This window comes from Sinocyclocheilus grahami, unplaced genomic scaffold, assembly GCF_001515645.1.
Source record: "Sinocyclocheilus grahami isolate Dianchi unplaced genomic scaffold, SAMN03320097.WGS_v1.1 scaffold484.1, whole genome shotgun sequence".
NCBI lineage: Eukaryota > Metazoa > Chordata > Actinopteri > Cypriniformes > Cyprinidae > Sinocyclocheilus > Sinocyclocheilus grahami.
In genome coordinates, this window is record NW_015505663.1 from 314,019 (window position 1) to 327,412 (window position 13,394).

The 13,394-nt window shown below is 37.6% G+C and overlaps 1 protein-coding gene across 2 annotated transcripts in view; it reads left to right on the plus strand.

The window, feature by feature from the left end:
- Positions 1–12,973, plus strand: part of rap1b (RAP1B, member of RAS oncogene family) — a 54,132-nt gene extending 41,159 nt beyond the window's left edge. For both annotated transcript variants that reach the window (XM_016236214.1, XM_016236215.1), the window contains 6 exons: positions 2,344–2,412; positions 3,903–3,959; positions 6,302–6,442; positions 7,762–7,905; positions 11,018–11,133; positions 11,316–12,973. In XM_016236214.1, coding sequence (XP_016091700.1) covers positions 2,344–2,412; positions 3,903–3,959; positions 6,302–6,442; positions 7,762–7,905; positions 11,018–11,104 — 498 coding nt within the window. In that variant the 3' untranslated portion in view covers positions 11,105–11,133; positions 11,316–12,973. The remainder of the gene's footprint in view (positions 1–2,343; positions 2,413–3,902; positions 3,960–6,301; positions 6,443–7,761; positions 7,906–11,017; positions 11,134–11,315) is intronic.
- Positions 12,974–13,394: the final 421 nt, after the last annotated feature.

Genomic DNA, 13,394 nt, shown 5'->3' on the forward strand with positions numbered 1-13,394 from the left:
AACTGCAAGCTAACCAGTGTTTTCAGAAAGCAAGCGCGTTTATCCACAGTGGAGAGAGAGCGCGTGAGCACATGGTTGCCAGGTTGACAAAGATAAGTAGCAGGTTTAGCAGATATTTCCGTATTGCGCAAGTGTAAAGCTCTGTTTTGGGGATTACGTCTCTTTATATCAGGCAACCCCGTTGTGTTCCTCTGCGGTTAGGATTATTAACAGATGCTCTATTCATTCTTTTTTTTTAGAAACCTTGCACTTTTCTACTAAATTTTAAACGTTGTAAAATTAAGCGTGGTCCACTGCTGCACACGTGCCACAGTATCGATACAGGGCCAGCTGTATCGATACTCGTATCGTCAAATCTCTGTGACGATACATCGTCGTATCAATATTTTGAACACAGCACTAGTGTCTGCATGTTGGTTGCACCACATGACCCTGATATTGCAGGCAAATGTTTTTTCAAATATTAATAAGCAGTGAAGCCATTGTTTTTGTAAGAAATAGTAATAAAATATTATGCTAAACTACCAAGTTTGTTTAATAATATAAATGAATGGTGTTTTAATGGTATTTTCTTTATAATAAGGACAGTTGTCAGCTTTTTTTTACGTTTATGCCACCTCCCCACACCCCAATAAAAATGTCAAAATTAATTTTTAATTCAGAAATTAAAAGCATTCTCATCCTGTAAGAGGTATATTCAAGTCATTGTACGTATGTGTTTTCATTTTTATGTATGCATTTATGTCCAGTATGCACTCATTTATTTATTTATTGCTATTTCTATATTTTGCTTATCAATTTATCTTTTTACTTATTTTTTAAATGAATCAATAGATCCAGACACACACACACAAAATGAACGTCTTGACAGAATATTCATTTTGGGTGAACTATCCTTTTAAGATCCTCTCTAATCTTTTCTCATCTCAACAGATTTCTACAAGAGACGGCATTAGGTGCCCATAGTTTCAAAGCACACAGGCACTAATCTAAATTCATGATTATTTCTTCACTCATCAAGGCTCTTGTTTATTTAGCTTGATTCTTTTTATTCACACAGAGGCATTAGGTAAACAAATGATCTCGCGTTCACCAGGACAAAGCCTGCTGTATGTGACGAGTGCTCATACAATGAGATCGCTCGTACCTCGTGACTGACATCACCTGCCTTTGCTCAGTCTGCATTTATTTATTTATTGCTATTTCTATATTTTGCTTATCAATTTATCTTTTTACTTATTTTTGAAATGAATCAATAGATCCAGACACACACACACACACACACACACACACACACACAAAATGAACATCTTGACAGAATATTCATTTTGGGTGAACTATCCTTTTAAGATCCTCTCTAATCTTTTCTCATCTCAACAGATTTCTACAAGAGACGGCATTAGGTGCCCATAGTTTCAAAGCACACAGGCACTAATCTAAATTCATGATTATTTCTTCACTCATCAAGGCTCTTGTTTATTTAGCTTGATTCTTTTTATTCACACAGAGGCATTAGGTAAACAAATGATCTCGCGTTCACCAGGACAAAGCCTGCTGTATGTGACGAGTGCTCATACAATGAGATCGCTCGTACCTCGTGACTGACATCACCTGCCTTTGCTCAGTCTTCTGCTCTCCCTCTCATCAGGCTATTGTCTTCCTCTCACAGTTGATCAGCATCTTAATGGTTTTCTGTTGTTTACGCCTGTATGTGGATCCCCGTCCAAACAGAGCTCTCATTAATGAATCTAGGCTGGGTGAAGTGCGAATCAAAGAGGATGATCAAAGGTCACCCGAGCTATGGAGGCCCTGAAGCCCCTGCACCTGTGGGCAGCGTCACATGATTTTCATACTCTCTGGCGCCCCTGCACTACCTATGAAGTCACTGCGGAGCCGATCGGCCTTAATTTGGCCTTTTGTTTCAACACAATTTTTCTTCAACCCCCTGCAATTTTCTCCCAACCCCTGGTTGTCATCTATACATCTTTCTATATTTACAGCGGTAGTTAACTGCTAGGTAACCGGTATCCCGGCAACATCGGAATGCTTTCTGATCCTTGACCAGCGAGTGCAGGTTTCACTCTGGTCTTTTTCTATGTGAAGTGGCCATTGCCCTTTTCGTATGAGCACCTACATGGTTTTCAGGGCAAGGAGAGCGATAATGACATGCAGTGGCTTGTTTATTCCCTTTGAAAGTCTTTCAAATGGAATTCCCCGTCAGCCACTGGAAGTGAAAGTCATTTTGCACTGTGTCAACATGCTCGTGTTTGAGTATCGTAACATTTAATGGACATGGTCTTTTCTCTTTGTTTTTCCTTCTCTTCCTTCTCTCCCGCTCTCCAGACTGTTCAGTTTGTCCAAGGGATCTTTGTGGAAAAGTATGACCCCACAATAGAAGACTCATACAGAAAGGCAAGTTCTGCATCATTTTTATTGTGCATAAGTTGTCAAACCAATGTCTTTTTAATGGTTTCCAGACTCAAAACCCAATGTATTGTTTTCTGACCTTTTCCTAGCCCAGCACATTCTGTACAGTAACACATGAAATGGACTTATCCAAATATAGTCTGTATATATTTTTTGTAGGACCCATACTGCTTTTATAATCGAGTGAATTCAATACCTCATATCATTTATTCGGACTGAAAAAAGTAAAGAAGTACTAGAGACTATGATTTGACATCTCACATTTGCTACCTCTTATATCTCGCAATGTGTAAATGTTTTCGGTTACGACAAATAGTCATTTTATATCCCACAATTGCAATTGTGACATTATACTCTGTGACTTTATATCTAGGTGCGGTCACATTATTGAAGTTTCTGCAAAATTTCACAGACAAAAAAAGATCCGTTGTCTATAGTTAATATTGCAATGCTGTTTAAAGCACAGCTCACACAGAGGTAGTTTTAAACCAAGCAGTTTTCTGTTGGTCAACGCGGCAACCAACTTGAGCCAGTTATGAAACCTACGTGGGAAAACCTTCACATTAAATAAATAGCAATATACAGCTGCACACCAGTTCAATTCTGTATTTATGTCCCAAATTGTTAAACAACCTACAGTTACACAAGACCCAAATGGTGCAGCGCTTTGCAGGAAAACTAAATGGCTCCCATTATAATCAATGAAGCGGTCTATAATCAATGAACTGGAAACGCCCATCTGTGACACAGTCTGCTGTGTATAATATAGATTTCTGCTTATGTCAGATTTTTTAAAAATTGCAGTGCGGGTATATCATGACAGAATCTCTATCAGTTGACACATTTCTACAGGATGCACACCGTCCCGCCCCAATAGCACACGTCAAAGAAAAAGCTGTGTGTGCATTTGTGGGATGTCTTATCGACCCTGCGCTCAGACTGCTGTGACACTGCTCCAAAGCCTTGAGACAAAGGCCGTGTCTAAAAATGAACCTTCACTCAAACAGTAAAAGGAAGCCCCATCTTGACCAGCACCTCCCTTCCTCGCTGTTGCTTACGCTGCTGTCCCATGAGCACCTCCTGTAGGCGAGGCTTACTTATGACATACAGTGCCACATGTTATTAGTGCAGATTTTATTCCCTGCTTATACAGAGGCCCCATATATATTTGATCATTTTTAAATGCTTAAGTTGCACTTAATATTGAATTTCACTTACATTTTTTACATATTGCTTATGTGTTCAAATACTTTCTGGGTCCCACTGTATGCAAACTGGAGAACCATTATTTTTATAATTAGAAAAAATCTGTACATGAAAGCACATATAACCATTTTGATACTCATATGATGTCACAAAAATGAAGGTAAAATGGTGTTGCAGTCTGAACGTGTCATAGTCTTTGTGCCATAAAGGCTGTTTTTTGATGCCAGTCAGTTTGTTGTTGATTTTCTGTTGTTTCTCTGTCTTTGCAGCAAGTGGAGGTGGATGGACAGCAGTGTATGTTGGAAATTCTGGATACTGCCGGAACGGTAAGACCGTTTGTGATCAGAACTTTGTTTAATAACTTACGGATTACAATAATTCATGCATCTATGTATTTTAAAGATTCAATGGTTTTTCCAAGTCAGTCATGTTATTACATGCAACTGGTGTTTAAATGTCCCCTGACGTCACAGCCAAGATAAAATCTTGTATGGTAGTTGCCAGCATCAGTCATCCGTGTTAACTTCTAACCATCAACCTGGAGATTAAATGGATGGTTTGAATTCAATGGCATTAAAACCTTAGAAGTAACAAATCGGGCGTTCAAAAAACATTTTCAAATCAGATTTTTTTTTTGTTGTTGTTGGAAATTTCTCACAATGTAAATCAATCACATTTGTTGAGCAGAGAGCTGTGCTGATTGTGTGTCTTGACCGTAGCACAGCTAAGTGTGTTGCATTTGCCCCCGGTCTCCCCCTACTGTAAGTTAAATGATGCATGTGCAGCCTCGTGGTCATCCTCGTCTCATATAGGTGCAGGAGGTTAGAGAGCGATTTCACCCCCTATGGGGGATAAGGACATATTTCCAGTTCCACAAGCCCCTGTTTTACAACTCTGAGTTGTGGTGACAGATGGTGAATGTTGTCCTTGGGCTCTCTGCCCCAGAATGGAGCCACGGTCAAATGAAACGGAGCCAAAAAAGCTGAGAATATTCCTGTCAGAGTTGTGAACTACAAATTGGCTACAGTTTTTGTACAGTAGGACTGGCACTTGCTCTGAAATGGTCAATGTATTATTCAATCTAGTGCTAGGAGACTCCGAAACAATCTTAATTGAATCCTGAAACTGGGTGAGTTGAAACCACAAAGTCAATGACTTGTGTAATGTTGAACAAACTGCAAATGGCATACACAAGTACGTCTGTTAAAGGGATAGATCAAATGAACATTCATTCACCTTCATATTGTTCTGAGCCTATATGGCTTTGTTTAATCTATGGAACACAAAAGCAGATGTTTCAAAGAATGTTTATGCTGCTCTTTTTCTTGTAATCAAAGTCAATTGAGACCAGCAGCTTTCGATTTCCAAAAAGGATCAAAACATCCTTAAAATATCTTCATGGAAGAAAGAAAGACTATGCGATTCTTTGAGTTTGTTTGTGTAGATTTCTCCCCCACAGATCCTGAGCTCGTGCCCACTCACTAGCACGTTTAATGAGACACTGTTGTGTCCTCTGGAGAGAAAAATCATTATTTCTCCTCCATAGCCTTCCTTTACTAGACATATCACACGTTACCTTTGACAGCCATCTTCATTCTCCACGGGTTTTAGAAGCTCTGACCACATTCAACACACTACTATACAAAGTTATACTACGGATGTGCTCTGGCCTTATTAACTTCACAACTTATCAGTTCACTTGACGTTCAGCTCATGCAGGACAAGAACTGTCTATCTGAGCCAAAGTTCATTCAGAACCACAAAAAAAAACTTTAATGTGAAAATGTGTTACGATTTAAAATAACTGATTTCTTTTTGTAATGTTTTTAATATTTAATATATGTAATTTATTCCTCTGATGGCAAAGCTGGATTTTCAGCAGTCATTACCCCAGTCTTCAGTGTCACATGATCCTTCAGAAATCATTCTAATATGCTGATTTGTTGCTCAAGAAAGATTTATTTTTATTAGTGCTGTCAAATGATTAATCGCATCCAAAATAAGTTTTTGTTTACATAATATATGTGTGTGTGTACTGTGTATATTTATGTATATATAAATGCACACACATACAGTATATATTTTGAAAATATGTACATGTATTTATATGTATATATTTATATTATTTATATTACAGATAAATATATTTAATATATAAACATAACATATTTTTCTTAAATATATACATGCATGTGTGTGTATTTATATAGACATAATATACACAGTACACACACATATTATGTAAATAAACTTTTATTTTGGATGTGATTAATCGTTTGACAGCACTAATTTTTATTATCAATATTGAAAACAGTTGTGCTGCTTAATATTTTGTGGAAACTGTTTGTTGATAAATAGTAAAAGTTTGAAAGAATAGCATCTATTTGAAATGGAAATATTTTGGGATATTATAAATGTCTTTGATGTTGCTTTTGATCAGTTTAAGTCCTTGCTGAATAAAAGTATTAATTTCTTTAAAAAAAAAAAACACTTATAACTACAATAAAACAGTAGTTTTTGTATCTGTTAGTATCATATGGGTTATTTCATGTTTGGACAGTGCTCTGTGCTCACTATGAATGTTTTGAAGCGTTGGTACTTCAACTCCTCCATACGCTATCTGAACACTTCTCTTCCTCACTTCACCTCCTCTTTCTCTCCCACTCAGGAACAATTCACAGCCATGAGGGACCTGTACATGAAGAACGGCCAGGGCTTTGCACTAGTATACTCCATAACAGCACAGTCCACCTTCAATGATCTGCAGGACTTGAGAGAACAGATTCTGCGGGTCAAAGACACGGATGATGTGAGTCTTGTCCAGCACTCCATTTCATCTACAGAATCTCAAACTGTCTGCTGCCCTACCTTTAGCTTTCATCTCACCCTGTGCTTTGATAGTTTCAGTGCCAGTATCTCCTTTTTCACACCCACCCTGAGCCCTCATGCTTGCCATCGTCAATGAAGGTGACCTTTCAGCTGTGAAGAGGCTCGTCTTTGTTGACATAAGAGCAGAGTTTTTCTCTTTTTGTCCACCTCTCTCTGTTTGATAGTTCTGGTTGGGCAAGCAAACAATTTGGTTGCTGAGTTTACTTAATGTTTATTTTGATTGCAGAAATGTTATCGCTGGAGGTCGCTAATAGGCATAATGAACGATAATGTTTTTTTTTGTTTTTTTTAAATAACTATGTGAGAAGCTCCCTTAAGATATAGTGTCTTTTGTCACCTTTTGTCAATTGCGGCCAAGTTTGTTGAGAGGAAATGTGTGTGCGCGTGTGTGTGTGTGTGCGTGCGTGCGCGTGCGCGTGCGTGTGTGCGTGTGTGCGCGTGCGTGTGTGTGCGTGCGTGCGTGCGTGCGTGTGTGTGTGTGTGTGTAAGAACTCATTCTAAACGGTTTCTGAGAAAGATGATAGTGTGACGACCTCAGTTGACCCGCACTATTTCGGTCCACTTCCTCAGCTCAGCTGATTTGACACAGGACGTTTCAGTTATTTATTCTGCCTGGGCTACTTGCTTTGGTTTTTATCGTTTATGCAATATGTCAGTTTCCTTGTTGGTTTGAAAGTATCTGCTGAAAATAAATGCAAATGCTGTGTCTCATAGTTTCACTTCTGCTATGATATCTGGACTCTCGGTTGATAAACTGAGAGTTGTGTGGGAGTTTTTAGCTGCGTTTATGGAGTTGTGTGCAAATATGAATGCATCTAGAGCCTCAAAATGACCAAAGGGATTTCGTCCATCTCTTTTTTTTCCCCCCCTCTTTTAACCTCTTTTTTGCAGTATCTTTTTCAGTTAAGGAATTACAACAACTATGGCCCCCTAAGAATGATTTCTGTTTTCTAATATAGCAACTCTAAATAGCTCCCTAGATGAAAAACGAATAGAGATGCATGGAAAAGATGACAATGTAAATTTATATTTTAACTGTTGTGTTTTTTACCCTATTATAATCTAATCAGTTACTTTATTACTTCTAGTTGTGTGCTGATGGATTGTCACTTCTTCTCAAACAGACAATGACTTTTTTTGTTCTGATCCCGAAACTATTGTATTATCACTTGATTTCTATAAGGCATCCTTAAATGACTCCTTTAAATCTGAAAACTCAATGGAAGTGTTTCCTTTCAGGTGCCAATGATCCTGGTGGGTAATAAGTGTGATCTGGAAGACGAGAGGGTGGTTGGGAAGGAACAGGGCCAGAATCTCGCCCGACAGTGGAACAGCTGTGCTTTCCTGGAGTCCTCTGCAAAGTCCAAGATTAACGTCAATGAGGTGAGCATGACTTTATGCTACAAAAAGTCACAAATCTCATGTTAAAGCAGAGTTTTTACAATGTAAGACCCTATTCAAGGACTTATTTATAAGAATACATGGCTACTTTTAAATTGACTTTTAAATAGTGAAAATTGTTTATACACCAATTTTTTTTTCTTTCCGCTACACCATTTACAAACATTCTCTAAGGAAAATTCTTGGAAATTTCACAATTAATTACAAAGAAATGGCAACACATTGAATTAAACGTGACGTTTGACGTTGAAATAGAATTTGCTGGTAAAACATACTCCAATCTTTGTTTTTATCATAACTTCAAAAAATGCTTTTTTACATTGTGCGGCATCTACCAGCAGGGGCAGTTTTTTATATTAAAATATCATATAAGAATAATTTCTGTATAAACTAACATTTGTATAAAAAAATCTCTAACCTTAAAAAAAAAATTATTATTATTTTTATTAAAATCTTTTAAAATTAATTTGAATTTATAATTAGAATTTAATAATTGAATGTAAAAAATGAAATTAAATAAACATTTATTTTGCACAGTTTTATATTTTAGTTTAAACTTGTTTATTTATTTTTGTTACCATAATCACTGAACACACAGATCTGTTTTAGTGCAGAATACTCTTATATACGTTTTTGCATTATTGCTGTCTTAATATTTAAATCTGGGAATTGAGAGGTGAATCTAGAGTGGTGTTTTTTTTTTTATCTTAGGTAAAGTTACATTCACGAGGCTGTGTATGGGCATTATCTTTTCCCTAGTCTTCTCAGTTGGGGTCAGGCTTCGGTTGTCTTCTGACATGCCTGTGCTGGCGTCACCATGAAGCTGCTCTTCTCTGCTGAGGTCTCAGAACAGTGTCATTGTCAGCTAGTGATATCTCTCCAAGAAAGCGTAGTCAAACATTAGCAACGCAGGCAGTCAGCTGCAACAGTCGGACACAGAGCTTCCTTTTGTGAGCAGCACGACTCTGCCTACATGACATAGAGCTGCTTTGAGTTCAGTCAGTTAGAAAATCCAGTTGGTTATAGCGGAATGACTGGTATGACGGTGTTCACTTACTTCTCCTTACAAGCTGAGTGATATGAAACCCCTGTACTAGTCTGGAGTCAGTCTTGTAGTTTATTACAGGTTATACTGGAGGGCAGAAGGTGATGATTTGAAGTCTTTATCACGCTTGGGCATTGCTCCAGGATTATTCATTTACTTGTGTCAAAGCGCAGACCTGCGTCATCATTAAAGTCTCAGACTCTCCCGTAAGCGAAATCCAGATACTGATTTAATGGATCTTCGGTTGGAGCTCTCTCAATAAGATAATGAGGAACTTCAGTTGCGAGTGACCACAGTGGAAGTGATTTATCACTCTCAGCTAATGCAGCCAGAGTGATTTACTTTTCTCAAGCTATCATGTTTCTTCTCGGTCACAAGATCCAACTGGCGCTTTTTCTTATTTTTGAAGCACAAAATGACTAAAAATCCACTAATAACCACTATACAATTAATAGTAGTATATAGGAAACAACACATCTTTAAATATTTTAGTTCAAAATAACTGATTTGCTTTACTATTCTAAAAAAAAAAAAAAGGAGATCCGTGTGTTCAAAGAGTGATCGTGGTGACTTTTTTAGTAAAATACTACTTTTCACTGATTACTTTAGGTAATTTGATTCACATCTCTTTATTCAGCATGTTCCAGATAGGCTGTTATTCAACAACAGTTGATCCTGTTTTCATTGGTGGATCAAAATGCATTTGAAGTGGTTTAGGCAAGTCCATTTGCTCTGTTAGTCTGCACAAGTTTGCTACTTTGTGCTGATTGTCAAAACCTTTTAATAAGGTGCATCCTGTACTTCTGAATTTGTTTATCTGGCGTTACTGAGATCATCTGTTGTTATGTACAGCAAAGAATGGATTATGAGCTTATCCTTCTCAACTCGCATCCCAAATCTGCCTCTCTACACAACACATGGTAGCAGAAATCTTATTACAAATCCTGCTATATTACCAGTGTTGGTTAACATCAGTAGCAAACATGCCATTGTGTTTCTGTCTGCTACAATAGCTCATCTCTGGTCATTGTGTAAAAGCTGCAGATGTTGTGTGGAACTGATTGATGATGCAGGAGCTGGGTTTTCCCTCTGGGAGCTGAACATCTGTGTGTGGAAGTGTCCACACCTCTGACTGAGTGATTTCTCTCTGTTTTAGTCTAGACTAGAGCAGTAGTACTCGACCCATTTCGGGAGCCAAGTAGACATATTACATTTGTTTGTAAAAGCCACATTTTAAAAACACCATCTGAGTTGGAAGCTTGGTTTTGTTTTCGTTATAATTCTCATTTTATTGCCACAAAGCAGACAACATGTGATGTCCACATATCATTAGACATGCAAATAAAATTAGTATGAAGTTAACTCAGATTGGTTAGTGGGGGTGTGCCATGGTGACTTGACTTATTTTAATAGTGAAAGTTATTACAACTGAAAAGCCAACATGAAAGCTGTTTGTGTTTTACTTCAGGAATGTAACACATTTATGCAGGACAGCCATTGATTTTATCTTTCCATCCATGGGAAATTATTGAAAAATGTGGGTCGTTTAATCATGGTCTCCATATGACAGGTTTATTATTTTGGTTTGGTTTTTTGTGTTTTGCTTTTATTTTATAAATAATTGTTTAAACTGTAAAATTACTTTGCATAATATGCATTGAATAGCACAAATGTCAGTAATTTCATGTTGAAACCGTTATGGAGCTGAAGCGACACTTTAAAGTACAGGTTGACTACCAAACACCTAGACCAGGGGTACCCAACCCTGCTCCTGGCGATTGACTGTCCTGCAAAGTTTAGCTCCAACTCTAATCAAACACACATGCCTTTAATTTTTAAGGGATCCTGAAGACCTTAATTAGTTGCTTCAGGTGTGTTTGATTAGGGTTGGAGCTGAACTTTGCAGGACAGTCGATCGCCAGGAGCAGGGTTGGGCACCCCTTACCTAGACTGTCATCATGAGAAATGGTGAATTCTGAGACTCATCTAGTCTTTTGGCACATGTATGAATTCACTGAAAATTGCTTTTGTTTGTGTGTGTGACTGCAGATCTTCTATGACCTGGTCCGGCAAATCAACAGGAAAACTCCAGTACCTGGAAAGGCACGCAAAAAGTCTACCTGCCAACTGCTCTAATATACAGCTGTTCTTTTGCTCTGAGCCAGGTAGGATCTCAATTATGATTGGCTGAGCAGAAATGATTGACAGCTCATCACAATCAATGTTCTAAAGCCCTTTTTTAGAAGCTTTAGGTTATAGAAACTGTTGAAAAATGGGTTATGTTTAGATCTAAAAGTAATTGCACTTTTATTCCACCCTTTTTTTTTTTCTTCCTGTCTTCTTGCAGGTCTGATTTACTGCTGTCTTTCAGCAGTGCCAGCATTCCGACGTTACTAAAACCTAACATCGAATGGACTTTCCTATGTGGTGATGCCCCTTTAATAAACCAACCAACCAACCAACCGACCGACCGACAACCAACCAATGGATTCAAGGCTACAGTACCATGACAGTTTTTTGCACATAGATAACCATCATCACTTTCCAATGTCGCGAGAAAGAGATTTTTACATATAAATATATAAATATATATTCTAACTGTATGCAACTGAATAAAAAAAATTAAATGAGTAAACGAATACAGAGCTAGACAAAAAGAAAAATACAGAGCCTACACGCAGTGTTATCGCTAACGGAGACAGCCACCGTCGTAAATGTAAGGAGGGAATGTCTAACCAGGCTGTGCACGTTGCCATGGCAATTACAATGATATTTATAAGCACCACTATTTTAGCCAGAGAGGAGAGGAAGTCCAAAGAGCTCCTATATAAACCATTCTTACAGCTAACTTTCACTCCTTTTTTTTTTTTTTTTGATGAATATTTTGTAACTTTGTTTTGCTTTTATTCTAAACATGATTCGTTTATCTTCTGCCTTTTTTCTCTTTTATAAAATGACTAGATTGTTGCTCTATGGAGATGTTATATTCACAACAGCTATTGCTGAGTTTTACCTTAGGAAAAACCTGTGGATACAGTGATGTACATGTAAAAAGTTCAAAAACATACTTTTTTTTTTCTGTCACTATCATTGTCCTTCGCCTCAGATGTTGCCTTCAAATACGTGTTGATACCTTTTTCGTGTCTCTTTTTTTCCTGAGGATTCATTTCCATGATCTTAGGTCCATCTCATACGCCATGCCGGGTTTCTTTGTTTTGTTTACAAAGAACTTTGTACAGCAGGCTTTTTTCAAAAAGGGGTATTAAAAAGAATAAGGGGTTTGACGATTTAGCTTTAGTATCCATCTGAAGTTCATCTTTTGGGGGGTCACACAATAAATAGTCAAATCCCTCTTGACAAAGCTGATCCTGATCAAATGGAGGACATGTATACAGTATATTTTAAAGAATTGTTGTTTTTTTTAATACACAGGAACAACAAAATGTACAACAAACTATCTGCCCTTCTCCCCTAGCTTGCTGATGCATCTGGTGTAAACTGAGGATATGAAAACCAAATATTGGATCCTGTCAGTAAAGAGTGAGGAAAAGATGGCTGTTAGTGACTGTTTTGACTTTGTAATAATTTGCCCTGTTTTCTGTCTTCGTTACTGTTGGATTAACTGAATGTGGGGGTGTGGGGACTTTGTGTTGAGCGAGAAAAACATGGGAAGAATTGATTAAAAGAATTAATTGTACATCAAGTGTAATCAAAGCGTGTTCATAAAGCTGCCGAATGCGCTCTGTAAAGCAGTTGTAGCATTCGATACTGGTCTCTTTAAACATCGAAATGACTCTTTACAGGGTGCAGCATGCGGTATGTACACATAATGAATTGTTTATGAGTGCTTTGAGGATTTGCACTGTGTAAAGTGAAGAACACGACTCCTAGGGAGTGTCCGAGCAGCAGCGGACACCGGTTAACATTACAAGTCGTGTGTTGTTCTGATTGCTGCAAGCAAATGCCTTGATGCTTTTTAAGTGTTGAGGGGAAAATTTAATAAAATTAAAAAAAATTGACCAGGATTGAGACAGAGGTGCAGTACTTCAAATGCAACATAGTCTGCTTCTGGGCGGCGGCTCAAGGGTGGATACAAGTGTCAACTTAAAAGCCTTAATTAAAAGTGGTGCAATTTTGTATAACCGAGCATCTGTAGTTTAATAAATTGGATTGCCATGCAAGGGCTCCCAAGAAGCCAGTTTTTGCCACTTGAATGTTTTGTGTATTGTTTCAGCATCTTCTGTCAGTCCAATAAAAACAAAACCCTTCAAGTTACTCTATCATGATGACACGTTTGCTGCAAAGGTATTATTATCTGTTTAACCTTTTAAGACCCGAGAAAAAAAGTTTTAGGAAAAAGTTTATTTAATATATATTTAAAAAAAAGATATTTCATTCATAAATTATGCTATGTCCTTGGTAGAGG